The sequence below is a fragment of the Bombina bombina genome, chromosome 4, assembly GCF_027579735.1.
Source record: "Bombina bombina isolate aBomBom1 chromosome 4, aBomBom1.pri, whole genome shotgun sequence".
Taxonomy (NCBI): domain Eukaryota; kingdom Metazoa; phylum Chordata; class Amphibia; order Anura; family Bombinatoridae; genus Bombina; species Bombina bombina.
This window is the reverse complement of record NC_069502.1, coordinates 520,781,644-520,809,521: the sequence shown is the minus strand read 5'-3', so window position 1 is coordinate 520,809,521 and position 27,878 is coordinate 520,781,644. Positions and strand designations below refer to the sequence as shown.

General features: G+C 42.3%; 1 protein-coding gene across 1 annotated transcript in view; it reads right to left on the bottom strand.

The window, feature by feature from the left end:
* The window catches only part of DDX43 (DEAD-box helicase 43), a 1,089,992-nt gene that overhangs the window by 567,038 nt on the left and 495,076 nt on the right, over nucleotides 1–27,878 (bottom strand). The window contains exon 10 of the mRNA XM_053712000.1: nucleotides 5,151–5,292. Coding sequence (XP_053567975.1) covers nucleotides 5,151–5,292 — 142 coding nt within the window. The remainder of the gene's footprint in view (nucleotides 1–5,150; nucleotides 5,293–27,878) is intronic.

Here is a 27,878-nt window from a genome sequence, read left to right as displayed (position 1 = left end):
AGCCTTGCATTGGTCTCCAAGCTGGCTTGGCTTGAGAAGTATTACCCTCTTGCTTAGAGGACGTAGCACTTTGGGCTGGTCCGTTTCTACGAAAGGGACGAAAATTAGGTTTATTTTTTGCCTTGAAAGGCCGATCCTGAGGAAGGGCGTGGCCCTTACCCCCAGTGATATCCGAGATAATCTCTTTCAAGTCAGGGCCAAACAGCGTTTTCCCCTTGAAAGGAATGTTAAGTAGCTTGTTCTTGGAAGACGCATCAGCCGACCAAGATTTCAACCAAAGCGCTCTGCGCGCCACAATAGCAAACCCAGAATTCTTAGCCGCTAACCTAGCCAATTGCAAAGTGGCGTCTAGGGTGAAAGAATTAGCCAATTTGAGAGCATTGATTCTGTCCATAATCTCCTCATAAGGAGGAGAATCACTGTCGACCGCCTTTATCAGCTCATCGAACCAGAAACATGCGGCTGTAGCGACAGGGACAATGCATGAAATTGGTTGTAGAAGGTAACCCTGCTGAACAAACATCTTTTTAAGCAAACCTTCTAATTTTTTATCCATAGGATCTTTGAAAGCACAACTATCCTCTATGGGTATAGTGGTGCGTTTGTTTAAAGTGGAAACCGCTCCCTCGACCTTGGGGACTGTCTGCCATAAGTCCTTTCTGGGGTCGACCATAGGAAACAATTTTTTAAATATGGGGGGAGGGACGAAAGGAATACCGGGCCTTTCCCATTCTTTATTAACAATGTCCGCCACCCGCTTGGGTATAGGAAAAGCTTCTGGGAGCCCCGGCACCTCTAGGAACTTGTCCATTTTACATAGTTTCTCTGGGATGACCAACTTGTCACAATCATCCAGAGTGGATAATACCTCCTTAAGCAGAATGCGGAGATGTTCCAACTTAAATTTAAATGCAATCACATCAGGTTCAGCTTGTTGAGAAATGTTCCCTGAATCAGTAATTTCTCCCTCAGACAAAACCTCCCTGGCCCCATCAGACTGAGTTAGGGGCCCTTCAGAAATATTAATATCAGCGTCGTCATGCTCTTCAGTATCTAAAACAGAGCAGTCGCGCTTACGCTGATAAGTGTTCATTTTGGCTAAAATGTTTTTGACAGAATTATCCATTACAGCCGTTAATTGTTGCATAGTAAGGAGTATTGGCGCGCTAGATGTACTAGGGGCCTCCTGAGTGGGCAAGACTCGTGTAGACGAAGGAGGGAATGATGCAGTACCATGCTTACTCCCCTCACTTGAGGAATCATCTTGGGCATCATTGTCATTGTCACATAAATCACATTTATTTAAATGAATAGGAATTCTGGCTTCCCCACATTCAGAACACAGTCTATCTGGTAGTTCAGACATGTTAAACAGGCATAAACTTGATAACAAGTACAAAAAACGTTTTAAAATAAAACCGTTACTGTCACTTTAAATTTTAAACTGAACACACTTTATTACTGCAAATGCGAAAAAACATGAAGGAATTGTTCAAAATTTACCAAATTTTCACCACAGTGTCTTAAAGCCTTAAAAGTATTGCACACCAAATTTGGAAGCTTTAACCCTTAAAATAACGGAACCGGAGCCGTTTTGAACTTTAACCCCTTTACAGTCCCTGGTATCTGCTTTGCTGAGACCCAACCAAGCCCCAAGGGGAATACGATACCAAATGACGCCTTCAGAAAGTCTTTTCTAAGTATCAGAGCTCCTCTCACATGCGACTGCATGCCATGCCTCTCAAAAACAAGTGCGCAACACCGGCGCGAAAATGAGGCTCTGCCTATGCTTTGGGAAAGCCCCTAAAGAATAAGGTGTCTAAAACAGTGCCTGCCGATATTATTATATCAAAATACCCAGATAAAATGATTCCTCAAGGCTAAATATGTGTTAATAATCAATCGATTTAGCCCAAAAAAAGTCTACAGTCTTAATAAGCCCTTTTTGAAGCCCTTATTTACAATCGTAATAAACATGGCTTACCGGATCCCAGAGGGAAAATGACAGCTTCCAGCATTACATCGTCTTGTTAGAATGTGTCATACCTCAAGCAGCAAGAGACTGCTCACTGTTCCCCCAACTGAAGTTAATTGCTCTCAACAGTCCTGTGTGGAACAGCCATGGATTTTAGTGACGGTTGCTAAAATCATTTTCCTCATACAAACAGAAATCTTCATCTCTTTTCTGTTTCTGAGTAAATAGTACATACCAGCACTATTTCAAAATAACAAACTCTTGATTGAATAATAAAAACTACAGTTAAACACTAAAAAACTCTAAGCCATCTCCGTGGAGATGTTGCCTGTACAACGGCAAAGAGAATGACTGGGGTAGGCGGAGCCTAGGAGGGATCATGTGACCAGCTTTGCTGGGCTCTTTGCCATTTCCTGTTGGGGAAGAGAATATCCCACAAGTAAGGATGACGCCGTGGACCGGACACACCTATGTTGGAGAAATTTGAAATATCTGAATCCAATCTGTTTGGATCAGAACCGTCAGCCGCAGAATGAAGCTCTCCGTCCTCATGTTCTGCAAGTTGTGACGCAGTATCTGACATGGCCCTAATATTATCAGCGCACTCTGTTCTCATCCCAGAGTGATCACGCTTACCTCTTAGTTCTGGTAATTTAGCCAAAACTTCAGTCATAACAGTAGCCATATCCTGTAATGTGATTTGTAATGGCCGCCCAGATGTACTCGGCGCCACAATATCACGCACCTCCCGAGCGGGAGATGCAGGTACTGACACGTGAGGCGAGTTAGTCGGCATAACTCTCCCCTCGTTGTTTGGTGAAATGTGTTCAATTTGTACAGATTGACTCTTATTTAAAGTAGCATCAATGCAGTTAGTACATAAATTTCTATTGGGCTCCACTTTGGCATTAGCACATATAGCACAGATGTCTTCCTCTGAATCAGACATGTTTAACACACTAGCAAATAAACTAGCAACTTGGAAATACTTTTCAAGTAATTTATTATAATAAGAAAACGTACTGTGCCTATAAGAAGCACAGAAAGAGTTATGACAGTTGAAAGTTAATAAACTGAAAGGTTATAGCATCAAATCTTTGTAAAAAACACAATTTTATCACAGTCAACTACAATCTCACAGCTCTGCTGTGAGTGATTACCTCCCTCAAAACAAGTTTTGAAGACCCCTGAGTTCTTTAGAGATGAACCGGATCATGCAGGAAGTACAGTGAGCTTCTGACTGAATTTTTTGATGCGTAGCAAAAGCGCCAAAAACGGCCCCTCCCCCTCACACACAACAGTGAGAGAGATCAGTAAACTGTCATAAATTAAATAAAACAACTGCCAAGTGGAAAAAAATAGTGCCCAAAATATTTTATTCACCCAGTACCTCAGAAATGAAACGATTTTACATGCCAGCAAAAAACGTTTAACATAAATTAAGTGTTATTAAAAAGCCTGTTGCTAGTCCCTGCAAATTAGGCTACAGTCTTATGCACACAGTATAATTCCAGTGAAGTGCCATTCCCCAGAATACTGAAGTGTAAAAACAGAATTTATGCTTACCTGATAAATTACTTTCTCCAACGGTGTGTCCGGTCCACGGCGTCATCCTTACTTGTGGGATATTCTCCTCCCCAACAGGAAATGGCAAAGAGCCCAGCAAAGCTGGCCATATAGTCCCTCCTAGGCTCCGCCTACCCCAGTCATTCGACCGACGGACAGGAGGAAATATATATAGGAGAAACCATATGGTAACGTGGTGACTGTAGTTAGAGAAAATAATTCATCAGACCTGATTAAAAAAACCAGGGCGGGCCGTGGACCGGACACACCGTTGGAGAAAGTAATTTATCAGGTAAGCATAAATTCTGTTTTCTCCAACATAGGTGTGTCCGGTCCACGGCGTCATCCTTACTTGTGGGAACCAATACCAAAGCTTTAGGACACGGATGAAGTGAGGGAGCAAATCAGGTCACCCAAACGGAAGGCACCACGGCTTGCAAAACCTTTCTCCCAAAAATAGCCTCCGAAGAAGCAAAAGTATATAATTTAAAAAATTTAAACACCAAAAAACTCTAAGCCATCTCCGTGGAGATGTTGCCTGTGCAACGGCAAAGAGAATGACTGGGGTAGGCGGAGCCTAGGAGGGACTATATGGCCAGCTTTGCTGGGCTCTTTGCCATTTCCTGTTGGGGAGGAGAATATCCCACAAGTAAGGATGACGCCGTGGACCGGACACACCTATGTTGGAGAAATATGCATACATGACAGCCTGATACCAGTTGCTGCTACTGCATTTAAGGCTGAGTTTACATTATATCGGTATGGCAGAATTTTCTCATCAATTCCATTGTCAGAAAATAATAAGCTGCTACATACCTCTTTGCAGATTAATCTGCCCGCTGTCCCCTGATCTGAAGTTTACCTCTCCTCAGATGGCCGAGAAACAGCAATATGATCTTAACTACGCCGGCTAAAATCATAGTAAAAACTCAGGTAGATTCTTCTTCAAATTCTACCAGAGAAGGAATAACACACTCCGGTGCTATTATAAAATAACAAACTTTTGATTGAAGGTATAAAACTAAGTATAATCACCATAGTCCTCTCACACATCCTATCTAGTCGTTGGGTGCAAGAGAATGACTGGAGGTGACGTAGAGGGGAGGAGCTATATGGCAGCTCTGCTGGGTGAATCCTCTTGCACTTCCTGTTGGGGAGGAGCAATATCCCAGAAGTAATGATGACCCGTGGACTGATCACACTTAACAGGAGAAATGTACATTAAGATTCTGTAGTGTTAAATATTTTTTTTATTGAAAAATTAACGTGTTATAGTCATTTATAAGAAAATTGCGATTAAAATCTCAAATCGCAATTTTTTGGGTCCAAAATCGCGATTTTCATTTTTGCCTATATCACCTAGCCCTAATACTATTACAGAAATTGATGTTGTGTCCCTTAATTTTTCTATACATGATAACTACACATGCAAAGACTATATTATAAATATACACATACAAATATCCATGTACAATGCACAAAACAATACAAAGTCCATATGCGGTATATACAAGCAATAGCAGTTATTTATTTTTTAAACCAAAATAACTTTTAGTCGTGTAGACATATTAGTTACCTCTGTTTAGTACATAACCATACAGATACTTACCAAATAAGTTGTACTTTTTAGATTTATTAAGTCATTCATCTGAAGATCATTCAGTCTTCCAGGTGTTGCAATGACAATATCCACACCTTTATGGACCACGTTTATTTGTTTTTTCCGATCACCACCCCCATATATACATAAACTATGATGGGGGAAAAATGAAAATAACTTTACTGGTGAGGTAAAATTGTAAAGGGACATAAAAAACCTGGACATTTTTATATCAAATTTTTAGTTTTGCATAATAAAACAACTTTTCAAATCTATTTTCATTATTTTGCCTCTTTTCATGTAATCTAGATCTGTAAATTGAGTAATTTCAAATTCTCAGAACTTGAAATGCACCCTGCTGATTTTTCAAGGTTAATACTGCTACATATATTTAACAGATAAATCCAAATCAATTTTATACTAACTTTATTACCGTGGCTAGGCTTATTGTCTGTGGACTAACGCCCACATTGGCTCTTCCAAAAAAGGCAAATGGTGGGTAGAGTTAGGATATTGAAAAAAAATTTCATTAAAAACATAATTTATACTTACCTGATAAATTCATTACTTTCATGGTGGTAATAGTCCACAATCCATTAAAGGGACATTAAACCCCAAAAATTTCTGTCATGAATCAAATAGAGAATACAATTTTAAACAACATTCTAATTTACTTATATTATCTAATTTGCTTCGTTCTTTAGATATACTTAGTTGAAGAAATAGCAATGCACACGGGTGAGCCAATCACACAAGGCATCTATGTGCAGCAACCAATCAGTAGCTACTGAGCCTATCTAGATATGCTTTTCAGCAAAGTATATTAAGAGAATGAAGCTAATTAGATAATAGAAGTATATTAGAAAGTTGTTTAAAATTGCATGCTCTTTCTAAATCATGAAAGAAAATATTTGGGTATCATGCCCCTTTAAGCATGGATTGTGGACTCCACAATGATGAAATAAATTAATTTAGAAGGTAAGCATACATTTTGCATTCTTTCATAAGGTGGTGAGAGTCCACAATCCATTACTCCTGGAAATTACTCTTTTCTACCACTAGGACGAAACAAAGATTCCCAAATGCCAAGAGCCCTATAAAAACCCTCTTACCTCACACATACCTCAGTCTAGCCAAGCACAGAGAGTTAAGAAAAAGGAATAAGAGCCATAAAATGAGCGGAGAAAAAAGAAAACCACCATGAAAGAAATGAATTCATCAGATAAACATAAATTATGTTTTTTTCATACAGGTGGTGAAGGTAATATCCAAACCTTGGAGTCCAAGAGTAATAACATAAAGGGAAGGATTAAAAAATATTTTTTCACTGAGAAATTAAATTCAATCTTGAATAAAACCATGATTAGCTATCTTCCAGTGGAACAAAACTGAAAGAGCAGAAATCTGCCATTTCAGAGAACTGACAGATAGGCACTTATCCAGACCATCCTGTAACTACTGCAAAATCCTAGGAATTCTGAAAGAAACTAAATTTAAGCTTACCTGATAAATTTATTTCTTGACACGATGAGTCCACGGATCATCATCTATTACTGTTGGGAATATCACTCCTGGCCTGAGGTTTATATACCAAAAAAACTGTCTGAAAAAAACAGGGTGGGCTATGGACTCACCGTGTCAAGACAGACATAAAATTTATCAGGTAAGCATAAATTTCATTTTCTTTCTAATGACACGGTGAGTACACGGAACATCATCAATTACTGTTGGGAATCAATACCCAAGCTAGAGGACACAGATGATAAGGGAGGGACAAGGCAGTTAACCTAAACAGAAGGCACCACTGCTTGAAGAACCTTTCTCCCAAAAGAAGCCTCAGCCAAAGCAAAAGTATCAAATTTAGAAAATTTAGAAAAAGTATTCAAAGATGACAAAGTTGCAGCCTTGCAAATCTGTTCCACAGAAGCTTCATTTTTGAAGGCCCAGGAAGAAGAGACAGCCCTCGTGGAATGAGCTGCGATTCTCCCAGGAGGTTGGTGTCCAGCAGTCTCATATGCCAAGCGAATAACACTCCTCAGCCAAAAGGAAAGCGAAGTAGCCGTAGCTTTCTGACCCTTGTGTTTCACAGAAAAACAAACAAAGCAGAAGACTAACTTAAGTCCTTAGTCGTCTGAAGATAAAATGTTAGTGCTAGCACAACATCTAGGTTATGCAACAAATGTTCCTTATGCAAATAAGGCTTAGGGCACAAAGAAGGAACAACGATTTCCTGATTAATTTTCTTGACCGAAACAACTTTAGGCAGGAAACCAAACTTAGTACACAGAACCACCTTATCCGAATGAAAGATAAAATAAGGGGAATCACACTAACACGAGAGATAAGAAACTCTCCGAGCAGAAGAAATAGCAACAAGAAACAAAACTTTCCAAGATAACAACTTAATATCTAAGGAATGCATAGGCTCAAACGGAGCCTGCTTTAAAACCTTAAGAACAAGATTAAGACTACAGGTCGGAACATAGGCTGAATCCTGACCAAAGCCTGACAAAATTATTGCACGTCTGGCACATCCGCCAGGCACTTATGCAACAGAATAGACAACACTGAAATCTGACCCTTCAGTGTAATAGCTGCCAATCCCTTCTCCAGACTCTCATGGAGAAAAGACAAAATCCTAGGACTGACTCTACTCCAAGAGTATCCTTTGGATTCACACCAATACAAATATTTACGCCATGTCCTATGGTAAATCCTACGAGTTACAGGCTTACGAGCCTGGATCAAGGTCTCAATGACCGACTCAGAAAACCCATGCTTGGATAAAATTAAGCGTTCAATCTCCAAGCAGTCAGCTTCAGAGAAATGAAATTTGGATGAAAGAAGGGACCCTGAAATAGAAGGTCCTTCCTCAGAGGAAGTCTCCAAGGTGGAAAGGATGACATCTCCACTAGGTCTGCATACCAGATTCTGCGAGACCACGCCGGAGTTATGAGAATGACGCCCTCTCCTGCTTGATCCGCGCAATGACTCTTGGAAGGAGAGCGAACGACGGAAACAGGTATGCTAGACTGAAATTCCAAGGAACCGCCAGAGGATCTATCAGGACGGCATGAGGATCCCTGGACCTCGATCCGTACCTAGGAAGCTTGGCGTTCTGCCGATAAGCCATGAGATCCTGTTCTGGCTGCCCCCATTTGAGGATCAAACTGGAAAACACCTCCGGATGGAGTTCCCACTCCCCAGGATGAAAGGTCTGCCTGCTCAGAAAATCCGCTTCTGAATTGTCCACTCCTGGAATGTGGATCGCAGATAGACAGCAATTGTGGGTCTCCGCGCACTGAATAATTTGGGCCACCTCTGACATGGCCAAGGATCGCAGAGATCCTCCTTGGTGGTTGATGTACGCCACCAATGTTATGTTATCCGAGTGGAACCTGATAAACTGGGCTAAATCTAAATGAGGCCAGGCCAATAGAGCATTGAAGATCGTTCTCAGCTCTAAGACGTTTATTGGAAGCTCTGACTCCTCCCAAGTCCATAGACCCTGAGCCTTCAACGAGCCCCAGACTGCTCCCCAACCCAGAAGGCTGGCATTCGTGGTCACAAACACCCAGGAGGGTCTGCGGAAACAAGTCCCATGGGAGAGGTGTTCCTAAAACAACCACCACGGAAGAGAGTATCTTGTCGCCTGATCCAGATCTATTTGTGGAGACAGATCCGCATAGTCCCCGTTCCATTGTCGTAGCATGCATAACTGCAGAAGTCTGAGATGGAACCTAGAAAATGGAATGATGTCCATAGAAGCCACCATCAGGCCAATTACCTCCATAAAGGGCCAGGCAAGAGTTGAGAATGATGCCCATAGAAGCCACCATCAGGCCAATTATCTTCAGGAAGGGCCAGGCAAGAGTTGAGAATCTTTAATTTTTCTGACCTTTGTAAGAAAAAAGAAAATGTATGCTTACCTGATAAATGTATTTCTTTTTAGACACAATGAGTCCACGGATTTCATCCTTACTTGTGGGATATCGCCTCCTGGTCAGCAGGAGGAGGCAAAGAGCACCACAGCAGAGCTGTATATATAGCTCCTCCCTTCCCTCCCACTCCAGTCATTCGACCGAAGTTAGGAAGAGAAAAGAAAAGCTAAGGTGCAGAGGTGTCTGAAGTTTAACAAATTAATAATCTGTCTCATAGAAAAGGGCGGGCCGTAGACTCATCGTGTCTAAAAAGAAATACATTTATCAGGTAAGCATGAATTTTCTTTTCTTTTTCAAGACACAATGAGTCCACGGATTTCATCCTTACTTGTGGGATACAATACCAAAGCTATAAGACACGGATGAAAAGGGAGGAACAAGACAGGGAACCTAAACGGAAGGCACCACTGCTTGAAGAACCTTTCTCCCAAAAACAGGCTCAGCCGAGGCAAAGGTATCAAATTTGTAGAATTTAGAAAAAGTGTGAAGAGAAGACCAAGTTGCAGCCTTGCAAATCTGTTCAATAGAAGCATCATTTTTGAATGCCCATGAGGAAGCAACAGCCCTAGTGGAATGAGCCGTAATTCTTTCAGGAGGCTGCTGTCCAACAGTCTTATATGCAAAACGGATAATACTCCTCAGCCAAAAGAAAAGTGAGGTAGCCGTAGCCTTCTGACCCTTACGTTTCCCTGAAAAATTGACAAATAGGGAAGACGATTGACGATAGTCCTTAGTCGCTTGTAAGGAAAACTTTGAAGCACGGACGACATCCACATTGTATAGCAGGCGTTCCTTCAGAGAAGAAGGATTAGGACACAAAGAAGGAACAACAATCTCCTGATTAATGTTCCTGTCCGAAACAACTTTAGGAATAAAACCAAGTTTAGTACGTAACACCACCTTATCCGAATGAAAAATAAGATAAGGAGAATTATATTGTAATGCCGAAAGCTCAGATACTCTTCGAGCAGAAGAAATAGCAACCAGAAATAAAACTTTCCAAGATAATAACTTAATAGTTATGGAATGCATAGGTTCAAACGGAACCCCTTGAAGAACTTTAAGAACTAAATTCAAACTCCAAGGAGGAGCAATTGGTCTAAACACAGGTCTGATTCTAGTCAAAGCCTGACAAAAAAATTGAACGTCTGGAATATCCGCCAGACGCTTGTGTAACAAAATAGATAAAGCAGAGAGCTGGCCCTTTAAAGAACTTGCTGATAACCCTTTCTCTAATCCTTCTTGGAAAAAAGCCAAAATCCTAGGAATCCTAACTCTACTCCATGAGTAGCCCTTGGATTCACACCAATAAAGATATTTGCGCCATATCTTATGGTAAATTTTCCTTACGTGCCTGAATCAAAGTATCTATGACCGAATCAGAAAAACCTTGCCTGGATAAAATTAAGCGTTCAATCACCAAGCAGTCAGCTGCAGAGAAACTAGATCTGGGAGATGGAAGGGACCCTGAATGAGGTCCTTCCTCAATGGAAGCTTCCACGGTGGCAGAGATGACATGTCCACCAGATCGGCATACCAAATCCTGAGAGGCCACGCAGGAGCAATGAAGATCACTGATGCCCTCTCCTGTTTGATTCGAGCAATCACCCGGGGAAGGATCACAAATGGGGGGAATATGTATGCTAGGCTGAAGGACCAAGGCACTTCCAGAGCATCTATCAGTTCGGCCAGGGGATCCCTAGATCTGGACCCGTATCTCGGAAGCTTGGAATTCTGACGAGATGCCATGAGGTCCAATTCTGGTTGACCCCATCTGAGAATCAGGCTGGAGAATATTTCCGGATGGAGTTCCCACTCTACCGGATGAAAGGTCTGCCTGCTCAGAAAATCTGCTTCCCAGTTTTCCACCTCTGGAATGTGGATCGCCGACAGGTGGCAAGAGTGAGCATCCACCCACTGGATTATTTTGGCTACTTCGATCATCTCTAAGGAACTCCTTGTTCCTCCCCGATGATTGATGTAAGCCACCATCGTTATATTGTCTGATTGGAATTTGATGAATTGGGCCGAAGCCAACTGAGGCCAAGCCTGGAGCGCATTGAATATCGTCCTCAGCTCTAGGATGTTGATGGGAAGGCGAGACTCTGCCTGAGTCCATATTCAATGGGCCCTTAAAGAGCCCCAGACTGCTCCCCATCCTAAAAGGCTGGCATCCGTTGTCACAATCAACCATGAAGGCCTGCGAAAGCATGTCCCCTGAGATAGATGATCCTGAGACAACCACCATAGAAGAGAGTCCCTTGTTTCCTGATCTAGGGTTATTCAAGGAGATAAATCTGTATAATCTCCATTTCACAGCCTGAGCATGTTTAGCTGCAGAGGCCTGAGATGAAAACGTACAAACGGAATGATGTCCATGGCCGCCACCATCAGTCCGATTACCTCAATGCATTGAGCCACTGAAGGCTGAGGATTGGACTGAAGGGCTCGACATGAACTCAGAATCTTTAACTTTCTGACCTCTGTCAGAAAAATTTTCATGGATAAAGAGTCTATTAGAGTTCCCAAGAAGGGCACCCTTGTCTGCAGAATTAAACTCTTTTCCAGATTTACCTTCCATCCGTGAATAAAACCCCTGTCCCTGTATCGGAATGGGACAGATTACTCCCATTTAAGAGAGGTCTCCTACAAAACATAAGAAAGCCTCTCTTTTTTGTCTGGTCTGTAGATAATCGAGAAAGAAGAAACCTTCCTCTGGGGGAAGAATTTCTGAACTTCAATTTGTATCCCTGAGACACTATTTCTATTAGCCAGGGATCCTGAACATCTCGTTTCTAAGCTTGGATGAAGAAGGAAAGTCTGCCCCTACTAGATCCGGTCCCGGATCGGGGGCAAACCCTTCATGCTGATTTGGAAGCAGCAGCAGGCTTTTTGGATTGTTTACCCTTATTAATAAATAACATCTCTTCTCCTCAACAGCCCTGCTGAGGCGCCTACCTGCCCCCACGGTACACTGACCACTCTAGCAAAAGTCCTGATCGTGTTGCAGAACGCTACAGACCGCCTGCTTATCTAACCATGCGGTCTTAGCGGAGCATTTGACATGCAATGAGGATTCCTGAAGGGCGGAGCTCCGGAGCTGTAATCACTGCACGGCTTCTCTGACTCAAGCGTGCCAAAGTTAACCCCGCCCTTCGCGGGCGTCGCTCAACACCATCCAAATAAGATTATAGTGAAATAATACCTAATCGTCGGTCCTACACAAAAACGTAGCCCATAAAAAACATAGCCCTGTACCGGAACCTGTCTCCGGTCAAATATAGCCCCAGCGTCTTGCCCACAGCACCTGTAACCGGTGACTGACAAGAGAACCCTCTTACTTCAAAGAGCCCATGTTCCCCTAGTCCCAGTATGAATGCTGTAACAGCATAGGTTATCATGTCCATGCAAAACCATACATTCTGTTCAATAGGGGAGCCCTTCCCAGAGAGTCCATGTTCCCCACATATAATCAATAAGTGTATAGTCAATTCTGAGATACTATATGGCCCAGAAAAAGGAAATTTATGTTTAACTGATAAATTTATTTATTTTTACGATATGATGAGTCCACGGATTTCATCCTTACTTATGGGATATTGCCTCCTGGTCAGCAGGAGTAGGCAAAGAGCTCCAAAACAGAGCTGCATATATAGCTCCTCCCTTCCCTCCCACTCCAGTCATTCGACCAAAGTTAGGAAGAGAAAGGAAAAGCCAAGGAGCACAGGTGACTGAAGTTTAACAAAAATAAAAATAAAAATCTGTCCTAGAAATTGACAGGGTGGGCCGTGGACTCGTCATATAGTAAAAAAAACCACCAGATCGGCATACCAAGTCCTGTGAGGCCACGCAGGAGCGATTAGAATCACCAAAGCCCTCTCCTGTTTGATCCATGCAATCACCCGGGGAAGGAGAGCAAACAGTGTTAACACATAGGCTAGGTTGAACAACCAAGGCACTGCCAAGGCATCTATCAGTTTGGCCTGAGGATCCCTGGACCTGGATCCGTATCTCGGGAGCTTGGCATTCTGACGAGACGCCATCAGATACAAATCCGGTCTGCTCCAACTGAGAATCAGGGTGGCAAAGACCTCCGGATGGAGTTCCCATTCCCCCGGATAAAACATCTGTCTGCTCAAAAAATCTGCCTCCCAGTTGTCCACCCCTGGGATGTAGATTGCTGACAGATAACAAGAGTAAGCCTCCGCCCACCAAATTATTTTGGATACTTCTGTCCTCGCTAAGGAACTCCTTGTTCCTCCCTGATGATTGATGTAAGCCAGTGTTGTGATGTTGTCAGACTGAAATCGGATGAATTTGGCCGAAGCCAACTGAGGCCAAGCTTGAAGCGCATTGAATATTGCTCTCAACTCCAGAATATTGATGGGAAGTAGAGACTCCGACCGAGTCCACACACCCTGAGCCCTCAGGGAATTCCAAACTGCACCCCATCCTAGTAGACTGGCGTCCGTTGTCACTATCACCCATGAGGGTCTGCGGAAGCACGTCCCTTGGTACAGATGATCCAGCGACAACCACCAAAGAAGAGAGTCTCTCGTCTCCTGATCCAGATCTATCTGAGGAATGATGTCCATGATGTCCATCGCCGCCACCATCAATCCAATTACCTCCATGCACTGAGCCACTGATGGCAGAGGATTGGACTGAAGGGTTCGGCATGTATTCAGAATCTTTAGCTTTCTGACTTCCGTCAAGAAGATTTTCATGGATACAGAATCTATTAGAGTTCCCAGGAAAGGAACCCTTGTCTGTGGAATTAGTGAACTCTTTTCTAGATTCACCTTCCACCCATGAGTCCTTAGAAAGGACAGAACCATGTCGGTATGAGACTTTGTCAGTTGGTAAGACGACGCCTGGATTAGAATATCGTCCAGATAAGGCGCCACTGCAATGCCCCGCGGTCTGAGAACCACTAGCAAGGACCCAAGAACCATTGTGAAGATCCTGGGTGCAGTAGCCAACCCGAAGGGAAGAGCTACAAACTGAAAATGTTTGTCCAGGAAGGCAAACCTTAGAAACTGGTGATGATCTCTGTGGAGAGGAATGTGAAGATATGCATCATTTAAGTCCACGGTAGTCATATATTGACCCTCCTGGATCAATGGAAGAATTGTCCGAATCATCTCCATCTTGAAGGATGGGACTCTGAGAAACTTGTTTAGACTCTTGAGATTTAAAATGGGTCTGAACGTTCCCTTCTTTTTGGGAACCATGAAAAGATTTGAGTAAAACCCCTGCCCTGCTCTTGTATTGGGACGGGACGAATTACCCCCATGGTGGAGAGGTCTTTTACACAACGTAAGAACGCCTCTATTTTTATCTGGTCTACAGACAATCGTGAAAAAAGAAACCTTCCCCTTGGAAGATAATTTTTGAACTCCAGTTGATACCCCTGGGACACGATTTCTAGTGTCCAGGGATCTTGAACATCTCTTGTCCAAGCCTGGACAAAGAGAGAAAGTCTGCCCCCTACTAGATCCGGTCCCGGATCGGGGGCCGCCCCTTCATGCTGTCTTGGTAGCAACGGCAGGCTTCTTGGGTTGTTTACCCTTGTTCCAACTCTGGTTCGGTTTCCAGGTGGGTTTGGCTTGAGAATAATTCCCTTCCTGTTTAGCAGAAGAGGAAGAGGGGATTCCCTTGAAGTTTCAAAAGGCACAAAAATTATTCTGTCATCAGTAGCCGTTTTGTCCTGAGGAAGGCGGTAACCCTTACCTCCTGTGATGTCTGAAATGATCTCCTTCAAGTCAGGCCCAAACAGGGTCTGACCCTTGAAAGGAATCGCCAAGAGTTTTGATTTAGAGGATACATCCGCAGACCAAGACTTTAACCACAAGGCTCTGCGCGCTAAAATGAAAAATCCAGAATTCTTAGCCGCCAATTTGGCGATCTGAAAGGCGGCATCCGTAATAAAAGAATTAGACAGCTTAAGGGACATAATTCTATCCATAATGTCTTCCAAGGGAGTCTCAGTCTTAACCACTTAAGGACAAGGCCATTTTTCAAATTCTTTCCCTTAAGGACCAGGGCTATTTTTACATTTCTGCGGTGTTTGCGTTTAGCTGTAATTTTCCTCTTACTCATTTACTATACCCATACATATTATATACCGTTTTTCTCGCAATTAAATGGACTTTCTAGAGATACCATTATTTTCATCATATCTTATAATTTACTATAAAAAATGTATAAAATATGAGGAAAAAATGAAAAAAAAAACACACTTTTTCTAACTTTGACCCCCAAAATCTGTTCCAAATCTACAACCACCAAAAAACACCCATGCTAAATAATTTCTAAATTTTGTCCTGAGTTTAGAAATACCCAATGTTCACATGTTCTTTGCTTTTTTTGCAAGTTATAGGGCAATAAGTACAAGTAGCACTTTGCTATTTCCAAACCACTTTTTTTTTTTTTTAAATTAGCACTAGTTACATTGGAACACTGATATCTGTCCGGAATCTCTGAATATCCCTTGACATGTATATCATTTTTTTTTAGAAGACAACCCAAAGTATTGATTTATGCCCATTTTAGTATATTTCATGCCACCATTTCACTGCCAAATGCGAGCAAATAAAAAAAATCTTTCACTTTTTCACAAATTTTGTCACAAACTTTAGGTTTCTCACTGAAATTATTTACAAACGGTTTGTGCAATTATGGCACAAATGGTTGTAAATGCTTCTCTGGGATCCCTTTGTTCAGAAGTAGCAGACATATATGGCTTTGGCATTGCTTTTTGGTAATTAGAAGGCCACTAAATGCCGCTGTGCACCACACATGTATTATGCCCAGCAGTGAAGGGGTTAATTAGGGAGCTTGTAGGGACCTTGAAGGGTTAATTTTAGCTGTAGTGTAGTAGACAACCAAAAGTATAGATTTAGGCCCATTTTGGTATATTTCATGCCACCCTTTCACCGCCAAATGCGAGCAAATAAAAAAAAGTTACATTTTTCACAATTTTAGGTTTCTCACTGAAATTATTTACCAACAGCTTGTGCAATTATGGCACAAATGGTTGTAAAAGCTTCTCTGTGATCCCCTTTGTTCAGAAATAGCAGACATATATGGCTTTGGCGTTGCTCCTTGGTAATTAGAAGGCCGCTAAATGCAGCTGCGCACCACATGTGTATTATGCCCAGCAGTGAAGGGGTTAATTAGGGAGCTTGCAGGGTTAATTTTAGCTTTAATGTAGAGATCAGCCTCCCACCTGACATATCACACCCCCTGATCCCTCCCAAACAGCTATCTTCCCTCCCCCATCACACAATCGTCCCCACCATCTTAAATACTGGCAGAAAGTCTGCCAGTACTAAATTAAAAGGTATATCCAGTCTGCCAGTACCCAGTTTACTATAAAATATATTTTTTATTATTTTTATAATAATTTTTCTGTAGTGTAGCTTGCCCCCCACCTCCCTCCGATATCCCTTAGATCATTTTTATTTATTTATTTCCCACTTTCTGCTCAAATTTTTTCTGCAGTGTAGCGGTTCCCACAAGCTCCCTACACGTGCACGGCTCCCGTGCGCGCGTTCCGGTGATCCCGCCCATGATCCCGCCCCCCTCCACATCACACGGCCCATCAATGGCCGCCCACCCGCCTCCCAGACTGGCTCCCACCCACCAACGATACCGGCCATCGATGTCCGGTGCAGAGAGGGCCACAGAGTGGCTCTCACTGCATCGGATGGCCAAGGAGAGTTATTGCAGGATGCCTCAATATTGAGGCATCACTGCAATAACCAGAAAGCGGCTGAAATCGATCAGGATGCACTTACCTCGCTGCTGTTCGACAGCATGACAGTTCCCACAGGATCCAGAGGTCTTCTCCCTCCAATAGCCCTGTGGACACAGATAAGGCCTTAGCTAATATCTGCTAAGACCATCATCAGAAGGGCAGCACTCAGTATGGGAGGCACAGTGAGAGTTTTGTCCCACCAGTTCCCATTGCTTTAAAGCCACCTGTAGCTCTACTCTAGAGGCTGACAAGGAATACGGCTACACCCTATAATAAAATAGCACTCACTGGTACCATTTTAAAAATAACAAACTCTTGATTGAAGAATCTAAACTAACACCTCACTTTACCTCTTCCTATCACTAACACAGGCAAAGAGAATGACTGGAGTGGGAGGGAAGGGAGGAGCTATATATACAGCTCTGCTGTGGTGCTCTTTGCCTCCTTCTGCTGACCAGGAGGCGATATCCCACAAGTAAGGATGAAATCCGTGGACTCATCATGTCTTGAAAAAGAAATCCTCATTAGAAGAGCCGCCTAAACTTCACCTCCTCCTTGCAGTGCAGGCAAAAAGAATGACTGGGGTTCCTCTTTGCCTCCTCCTGCTGGCCAGGAGTGATATTCCCAACAGTAATTGATGATGATCCTTGGACTCAGTGTGTCATTAGAAAGAAAAGGTTAACCTAAAAATGTTTAGCTCAGGACAAATATAAGGCCTTGACAAAAGGTAAAGAAAAATACTGGTGCCGAGATCTAGAGTATATACATAGGATATTCAAAAGAGAAAAAGAGATCTCAAACAGCACTCTTGTCACATATAAGACCAGTTTTAATCACATATAGAGGTATATCCAATTACTTAGTGAACAAAAAACACTATTGGTCAGTGAAAAACAATTAGCAATAATGAAAATAAGTTAGAACATAAGTATATGCTCTGTATAAACATTCTTACATAAGGAGATATATACGACTTAGCCACTTATTGTACAGACTGAAGAAGAGCGTAAAATACAGCAAAGAAATACTTTGCTCCAAACACACAAACGAGAGCTATTGCAGACAAAGAAGATATACTCCTTTATAGCAGATGGTCCAAATGCAGTCTTCTGAATAAGAGAGTCCTCCTTGTTGTGCAGATATCGGGTTCTCTCTTAGAGGAACAGTAGTTAGTCCCGCCTGAAGTCTGTTCAATGGTTCCAATATATGTAATTGAAATGTCCTGTAATCAAAGTATGACAGCCCTAGGGGAGTAGCAATATCTCTTATGCGGTCGGCAGCCAGTATAACTAGACCAATCTAAACCACGGAGAAGTCGGGATGTAGAACAGACACCTGCTCCCACACTGAACCCAATTTTTATCTTTCATGATTCAGATAGAGCATGACATTTTAAGCAACTTTCTAATTTACTCCTATTATCAATTTGTCTTCGTTCTCTTGCTATCTTAATTTTAAAAGCAGGAATGTAAATCTTAGCAGCCAGGCCATTTTAGGTTCAGCACCATGGATAGCGCTTGCTTATTGGAGGCTTACATTTACCCATCAATAAAGCCAGCATAACCCAGGTTCTCAACCAAAAATTCTCAAGAGAATGAAGACAAAATGATAAAAGCTGTATATTAGAAAGTTGCTAAAAATTCCATGCTCTATCTAAATCATGAAAGAAAAAAATTGGCTTTAGTGTCCCTTTAAATGGACACTATACCCAAACATTTTCTTTCATGATTAAGGTAGAGAATATAATTTTAAACAACATTCCAATTTACTTCTATTACCTAATTTGCTTCATTCTTTAGATATACTTTAATGAAGAAATAGCGATGCACACGGTGAACCAATCAGAGGAGGCATCTATGTGCAGCTACCAATCAGCAGCTACTAAGCATATCTAGATATGCTTTTCAGCAAAGAATATGAAGAGAATGAAGCAAAATAGATAATAGAAGTAAATTAGAAAGTTTTAATAATTGTATGCTCTGTCTAAATCATGAAAGAAAAAAATTGGGTTTCATGTTCCTTTAAGTTAAAATTTCCGTTCACTCACAGAGCCTTCGCCTCAAAACGTGTTTACTAAGCTCTCCGACTCTGTAAAGAAAAAGTGCACGCCAAACAACTGGATTGCCCTGCGGCGGGAAAATTTAGCCTTGGGGCACCGCAAGACTCATCAAAAAGCGCTTTGACCAAAATCATTGACAAGTAAAATGCAGGCATTCCCATACACAATCTACCGAATAGTATTAAAGGCTCTAGCCACAAAAAAAAAAAATTGATCCAGTTCTGCATTATGAGATCACACTGTACATCCATCTTAACTATTGTCACTAATCTGAAAAGGTGGACGCTATAACAGGGATTTTCCCATAGTGGAAAGTAAAAGCTTCTGCTCTAGGTGTCAGATGCCGATTGGAGTTCGCGCCTAAACTACGGCCTAGCAATTTGGACCTCCATAGATGACCTAGCTCTCTATGCTATCAGACCTCAAAGTTGTGGTGCGCAGCGGCTATAAAGTGAGTTCTGTAAAGTAGGAGGCCGATGGCGAGAAAACATGATTTATGCTTACCTGATAAATTTATTTCTCTTGTGGTGTATCCAGTCCACGGATCATCCATTACTTGTGGGATATTCTCCTTCCCAACAGGAAGTTGCAAGAGGATCACCCACAGCAGAGCTGCTATATAGCTCCTCCCCTAACTGCCATATCCAGTCATTCGACCGAAACAAGCCGAGAAAGGAGAAACCATAGGGTGCAGTGGTGACTGTAGTTTAAATTAAAATTTAGACCTGCCTTAAAAAGACAGGGCGGGCCGTGGACTGGATACACCACAAGAGAAATAAATTTATCAGGTAAGCATAAATTATGTTTTCTCTTGTAAGGTGTATCCAGTCCACGGATCATCCATTACTTGTGGGATACCAATACCAAAGCTAAAGTACACGGATGAAGGGAGGGACAAGGCAGGCTTAAATGGAAGGAACCACTGCCTGTAGAACCTTTCTCCCAAAAATAGCCTCCGAAGAAGCAAAAGTATCAAATTTGTAAAATTTTGAAAAGGTATGAAGCGAAGACCAAGTCGCCGCCTTGCAAATCTGTTCAACAGAAGCCTCATTTTTAAAGGCCCAGGTGGAAGCCACAGCTCTAGTAGAATGAGCTGTAATCCTTTCAGGGGGCTGCTGTCCAGCAGTCTCATAGGCTAAGCGTATTACGCTCCGAAGCCAAAAAGAAAGAGAGGTTGCCGAAGCTTTTTGACCTCTCCTCTGTCCAGAGTAAACAACAAACAGTGTAGATGTTTGGCGAAAATCTTTAGTAGCTTGTAAGTAAAACTTTAAAGCACGGACCACGTCCAGATTATGTAAAAGGCGTTCCTTCTTTGAAGAAGGATTAGGGCACAATGATGGAACAACAATCTCTTGATTGATATTCTTGTTAGAAACTACCTTAGGTAAAAACCCAGGTTATGTACGCAGAACTACTTTATCTGAATGGAAAATCAGATAAGGAGAATCACATTGTAAGGCAGATAACTCAGAGACTCTCCGATCCGAGGAAATAGCCATCAAAAACAGAACTTTCCAAGATAAAAGTTTGATATCAATGGAATGAAGGGGTTCAAACGGAACCCCTTGAAGAACTTTAAGAACCAAGTTTAAGCTCCATGGGGGAGCAACAGGTTTAAACACAGGCTTAATTCTAACCAAAGCCTGACAAAAAGCTTGAACGTCTGGAACTTCTGCCAGACGCTTGTGCAAAAGAATAGACAGAGCAGAAATCTGTCCCTTTAAAGAACTAGCTGATAATCCTTTTTCCAAACCCTCTTGGAGAAAGGACAATATCCTAGGAATCCTAACCTTACTCCATGAGTAATTCTTGGATTCACACCAATAAAGGTATTTACGCCATATCTTATTGTAGATTTTCCTGGTGACAGGCTTTCGTACCTGTATAAGGGTATCAATGACTGACTCGGAGAAGCCACGCAGTGAAAAAATCAAGCATTCAATCTCCATGCAGTCAGTCTCAGAGAAATTAGATTCGGATGATTGAAAGGACCTTGTAGTAGAAGGTCTTGTCTCAGAGGCAGGGTCCATGGTGGAAAGGATGACATGTCCACTAGGTCTGCATACCAGGTCCTGCGTGGCCACGCAGGCGCTATCAAGATCAACGATGCTCTCTCCTGTTTGATTTTGGCAATCAGTCGAGGGAACAGAGGAAACGGTGGAAACACATAAGCCAGGTTGAAGAACCAAGGCGCTGCTAGAGCATCTATCAGTGCTGCTTCTGGGTCCCTGGACCTGGATCCATAACAAGGAAGCTTGGTGTTCTGGCGAGACGCCATGAGATCCAGTTCTGGTTTGCCCCAACGATGAACCAATTGAGCAAACACCTCCGGATGGAGTTCCCACTGCCCCGGATGAAAAGTCTGACGACTTAGAAAATCCGCCTCCCAGTTCTCTACACCTGGGATATGGATTGCTGATAGGTGGCAAGAGTGAGTCTCTGCCCAGCGAATTATCTTGGAGACTTCTAACATCGCTAGGGAACTCCTGGTTCCCCCTTGATGGTTGATGTAAGCCACAGTCGTGATGTTGTCCGACTGAAATCTGATGAACCTCAGTGTTGCTAACTGAGGCCAAGCTAGAAGAGCATTGAATATTGCTCTTAACTCCAGAATATTTATTGGGTGGAGTTTCTCCTCCTGAGTCCACGATCCCTGAGCCTTCAGGGAATTCCAGACTGCACCCCAACCTAGAAGGCTGGCATCTGTTGTTACAATTGTCCAATCTGGCCTGCGAAAGGTCATACCTTTGGACAGATGGACCCGAGATAGCCACCAGAGAAGAGAATCTCTGGTCTCTTGATCCAGATTTAGCAGAGGGGACAAATCTGTGTAATCCCCATTCCATTGACTGAGCATGCATAGTTGCAGCGGTCTGAGATGTAGGCGCGCAAATGGCACTATGTCCATCGCCGCTACCATTAAGCCGATTACTTCCATACACTGAGCCACCGAAGGGCGCGGAATAGAATGAAGAACACGGCAAGATTTTAGAAGCTTTGATAACCTGGATTCTGTCAGGTAAATCTTCATTTTTACAGAATCTATCAGAGTCCCTAGGAAGGAGACTCTTATGAGTGGGGATAGAGAACTCTTTTCCTCGTTCACCTTCCACCCATGTGACCTGAGAAATGCCAGAACTATGTCCGTATGTGACTTGGCAATCTGAAAGCTTGACGCCTGTATCAGGATGTCCTCCAGATAAGGGGCCACTGATATACCTCGCGGTCTTAGGACCGCCAGAAGCGATCCCAGAACCTTTGTAAAGATTCTTGGAGCTGTAGCTAAGCCGAAGGGAAGAGCCACAAATTGGTAATGCCTGTCCAGAAAGGCAAACCTTAGGAACCGATGATGATCTTTGTGAATCGGTATGTGAAGGTAAGCATCCTTCAAATCCACTGTGGTCATGTACTGACCCTCCTGGATCATAGGTAGGATGATCCGAATAGTTTCCATTTTGAACGATGGAACTCTGAGGAATTTGTTTAAGATCTTTAGATCCAAAATGGGTTTGAAGGTTCCCTCGTTTTTGGGAACCACAAACAGATTTGAATAAAAAGCCTGTCCATGTTCCGCCTGTGGAACTGGACAGATCACTCCCATAACTAGAAGGTCTTGCACACAGCGTAAGAATGCCTGTGAAATCTCCCTTGAGGAGGGGAAGCTCTGAAGTCCAGAAGATATCCCTGAGATATGATCTCCAACGCCCAGAGATCCTGAACATCTCTTGCCCACGCCTGGGCGAAGAGAGAAAGTCTGCCCCCTACTAGATCCGTTACCGGATAGGGGGCCGTTCCTTCATGCTGTCTTAGAGGCAGCAGCAGGCTTTCTGGCCTGCTTACCTTTGTTCCAGGACTGGTTAGGTTTCCAGCCCGGCTTGGATTGAGCAAAAGTTCCCTCTTGTCTTGTAGCAGAGGAAGTTGATGCTGCACCTGCCTTGAAGTTTCGAAAGGCACGAAAATTAGACTGTTTGGCCTTTGATTTGGCCCTGTCTTGAGGAAGGGTATGACCCTTACCTCCAGTAATGTCAGCAATAATTTCCTTCAAACCAGGCCCGAATAGGGTCTGCCCCTTGAAGGGAACGTTAAGTAATTTAGACTTTGAAGTCACGTCAGCTGACCACGATTTATGCCATAGCACCCTACGCGCCTGGATGGCGAATCCAGAATTCTTAGCCGTTAGTTTAGTCAAATGAACAATGGCGTCAGAAACAAAAGAATTAGCTAGCTTAAGTGTTCTAAGCTTGTCAAGTATTTCAGTCAATGGAGTAGCTGTCTGAAAGGCCTCTTCTAGAGACTCAAACCAGAACGCCGCAGCAGCAGTGACAGGCGCAATGCATGCAAGGGGCTGCAGGATAAAACCTTGTTGAATAAACATTTTCTTAAGGTAACCTAATTTTTTATCCATTGGATCTGAAAAAGCACAACTGTACTCGACAGGGATAGTGGTACGCTTTGCTAAAGTAGAAACTGCTCCCTCCACCTTAGGGACCGACTGCCATAAGTCCCGTGTGGTGGCGTCTATTGGAAACATTTTTCTAAAAATAGGAGGGGGGGAAAACGGCACACCGGGTCTGTCTATCCCACTACTTATTAATGATTTCTGTAAACCTTTTAGGTATTGGAAAAAACATAATTTATGTAAGAACTTACCTGATAAATTCATTTCTTTCATATTGGCAAGAGTCCATGAGCTAGTGACATATGGGATATACAATCCTACCAGGAGGGGCAAAGTTTCCCAAACCTCAAAATGCCTATAAATACACCCCTCACCACACCCACAATTCAGTTTAACGAATAGCCAAGCAGTGGGGTGATAAAGAAAGGAGTAGAAAGCATCAACAAAGGAAATTTGGAAATAATTGTGCTTTATACAAAAAATCATCACCACCATAAAAAGGGTGGGCCTCATGGACTCTTGCCAATATGAAAGAAATGAATTTATCAGGTAAGTTCTTACATAAATTATGTTTTCTTTCATGTAATTGGCAAGAGTCCATGAGCTAGTGACATATGGGATATCAATACCCAAGATGTGGAGTCTTCCACTCAAGAGTCACTAGAGAGGGAGGGAATAAAATAAAAACAGCCCTATTACGCTGAAAAAATAATCCACAACCCAAAAAATAAGTTATTTTCACTTTGAAAAGAAAAAAACTGAAATCAAAAGCAGAAGAATCAAACTGAAACAGCTGCCTGAAGAACTTTTCTACCAAAAACTGCTTCCGAAGAAGCAAATACATCAAAATGGTAGAATTTAGTAAATGTATGCAAAGAGGACCAAGTGGCTGCTTTGCAAATCTGATCGACTGAAGCTTCATTCTTAAAAGCCCATGAGGTAGAGACTGATCTAGTAGAATGAGCTGTAATTCTCTGAGGCGGGGTTTGACCCGACTCCAAATAAGCTTGATGAATCAAAAGTTTCAACCAAGAAGACAAGGAAACAGCAGAAGCTTTCTGACCTTTCCTAGGACCAGAAAATAAAACAAATAGACTAGAAGTCTTCCTGAAATTTTTAGTAGCTTCCACATAATATTTCAAAGCTCTTACCACATCCAAAGAATGTAAGGATCTCTCCAAAGAATTCTTAGGATTAGGACATAAAGAAGGGACAACAATTTCTCTACTAATGTTGTTAGAATTCACAACCTTAGGTAAAAATTGAAAAGAAGTCCGCAAAACTGCCTTATCCTGATGAAAAATCAGAAAAGGAGACTCACAAGAAAGAGCAGATAGATCAGAAACTCTTCTAGCAGAAGAGATAGCCAAAAGGAACAACACTTTCCAGGAAAGTAGTTTAATGTCCAAAGAATGCATAGGTTCAAATGGAGGAGCCTGTAAAGCCCTCAGAACCAAATTAAGACTCCAAGGAGGAGAAATTGACTTAATGACAGGCTTAATACAAACTAAAGCCTGTACAAAACAGTGTATATCAGGAAATATAGCAATTTTTCTGTGAAATAAAACAGAAAGAGCGGAGATTTGTCCTTTCAAGGAACTTGCAGACAAACCCTTATCCAGACCATCCTGAAGAAACTGCAAAATTCTAGGAATTCTGAAAGAATGCCAGGAGAATTTATGAGAAGAACACCATGAAATGTAAGCCTTCCAAACTCTATAATAAATCTTCCTAGAGACAGATTTACGAGCTTGTAACATAGTATTAATCACTGAATCAGAGAAACCTCTATGACTTAGAACTAAGCGTTCAATTTCCATACCTTCAAATTTAATGATTTGAGATCCTGATGGAAAAACGGACCTTGAGATAGTAGGTCCGGCCGTAATGGAAGTGGCCAAGGCGGGCAACTGGACATCCGAACCAGATCCGCATACCAAAACCTGTGTGGCCATGCTGGAGCCACCAGCAACACAAAAGACTGTTCCATGATGATTTTGGAAATCACTCTTGGAAGAAGAACTAGAGGCGGGAAGATGTAAGCAGGTTGATAACACCAAGGAAGTGTCAGCGCATCCACTGCTTCCGCCTGAACATCCCTGGACCTGGACAGGTATCTGGGAAGTTTCTTGTTTAGATGAGAGGCCATGAGATCTATCTCTGGAAGCCCCCACATCTGAACAATCTGAGAAAACACATCTGGATGGAGAGACCACTCCCCTGGATGTAAAGTCTGGCGGCTGAGATAATCCGCCTCCCAATTGTCTACACCTGGGATATGTACCGCAGAGATTAGACAGGAGCTGGATTCCGCCCAAGCAAGTATCCGAGATACTTCTTTCATAGCTTGGGGACTGTGAGTCCCACCCTGATGATTGACATAAGCCACAGTTGTGATATTGTCTGTCTGAAAACAAATGAACGGTTCTCTCTTTATTAGAGGCCAGAACTGAAGAGCCCTGAGAATTGCACAGAGTTCTAAAATATTTATTGGTAATCTCGCCTCTTGAGATTTCCAAACCCCTTGTGCTGTCAGAGACCCCCAAACAGCTCCCCAACCTGAAAGACTCGCATCTGTTGTGATCACAGTCCAGGTTGGGCGAACAAAAGAAGCCCCTTGAACCAAACGATGGTGATCTATCCACCATGTCAGAGAGTGTCGTACATTGGGATTCAAGGATATTAATTGTGATATCTTTGTATAATCCCTGCACCATTGATTCAGCATACAAAGCTGTAGAGGTCTCATGTGAAAATGAGCAAAGGGGATTGCGTCCGATGCTGCAGTCATGAGACCTAAAACTTCCATGCACATAGCCACTGAAGGGAATGACAGAGACTGAAGGCGCCGGCAGGCTGCAACCAATTTTAAACGTCTCTTGTCTGTTAGAGACAGAGTCATGGACACTGAATCTATCTGGAAACCTAAAAGGGTGACCCTTGTCTGAGGAATCAAGAAACTTTTTGGTAAATTGATCCTCCAACCATGTTTCCGAAGAAACAACACTAGTTGATTCGTGTGAGATTCTGCAGTATGTAAAGACTGAGCTAGTACCAAGATATCGTCCAAATAAGGAAACACCGCAATACCCTGTTCTCTGATTACAGATAGTAGGGCACCCAGAACCTTTGAAAAGATTCTTGGAGCTGTTGCTAGGCCAAATGGAAGAGCAACAAATTGGTAATGCTTGTCTAGAAAAGAGAATCTCAGAAACTGATAGTGTTCTGGATAAATCGGAATATGAAGGTATGCATCCTGCAAGTCTATTGTGGACATATAATGTCCTTGCTGAACAAAAGGCAGAATAGTCCTTATAGTCACCATCTTGAAAGTTGGTACTCTTACATAACGATTCAAAATTTTCAGATCCAGAACTGGTCTGAACAAATTTTCTTTCTTTGGTACAATGAATAGGTTTGAATAAAACCCCAAACCTTGTTCCTGAAGAGGAACTGGCATGATTACCCCTGAAGACTCCAGATCTGAAACACACTTCAGAAAAGCCTGAGCTTTTACTGGATTTACAGGAATGTGTGAGAGAAAAAATCTTCTCACAGGTGGTCTTACTTTGAATCCTATTCGATACCCTTGAGAGACAATGCTCTGAATCCAATGATTTTGGACAGATTTTATCCAAAAATCCTTGAAAAACCTTAATCTGCCCCCTACCAGCTGAGCTGGAATGAGGGCCGCACCTTCATGCGGATTTAGGGGCAGACTTTGGTTTCCTAAATGGCTTGGATTTATTCCAATTTGAGGAAGGCTTCCAACTGGAAGCAGATTCCTTGGGAGGAGGATTGAGTTTTTGTTCCTTATTCTGACGAAAGGAACGAAAACGGTTAGAAGCCTTAGATTTACCCTTAGGTTTTTTATCCTGAGGCAAAAAAACTCCCTTTCCTCCAGTAATAGTTGAAATAATAGAATCCAACTGAGAACCAAATAAATTATTACCTTGGAAAGAAAGAGATAGTAATCTAGATTTAGATGTCATATCAGCATTCCAAGATTTAAGCCACAAAGCTCTTCTAGCTAATACAGCTAAATACATGGATCTAACATCAATTTTGATAATATAAAAAATGGCATCACAAATAAAATGATTAGCATGTTGCAGTAAGCGAACAATGCTAGATATGTCAGAATCCAATTCATGTTGAGCTAAATTTTCCAACCAGAAAGTTGATGCGGCCGCAACATCACCCAAAGAAATAGCAGGTCTGAGAAGATGACCTGAATATAAATAGGCCTTCCTTAGATAAGATTCAAGCTTCCTAGCTAAAGGATCCTTAAAGGAAGTGCTAACTTCCATAGGAATAGTGGTACGTTTAGCAAGAGTAGAAATAGCCCCATCAACTTTGGGGATCTTTTCCCAAAACTCTATAGATTTTGCTGGTAAAGGATACAATCTCTTAAACCTTGAAGAAGGAACAAAGGAAGTACCTGGCTTATTCCATTCCCTAGAAATCATATCAGAAATAGCCTCAGGAATGGGAAAAACACCTGGGGAAACCACAGGAGGTTTAAAAACAGCATTTAAACGTTTATTAGACTGAACGTCAATAGGACTGGTTACCT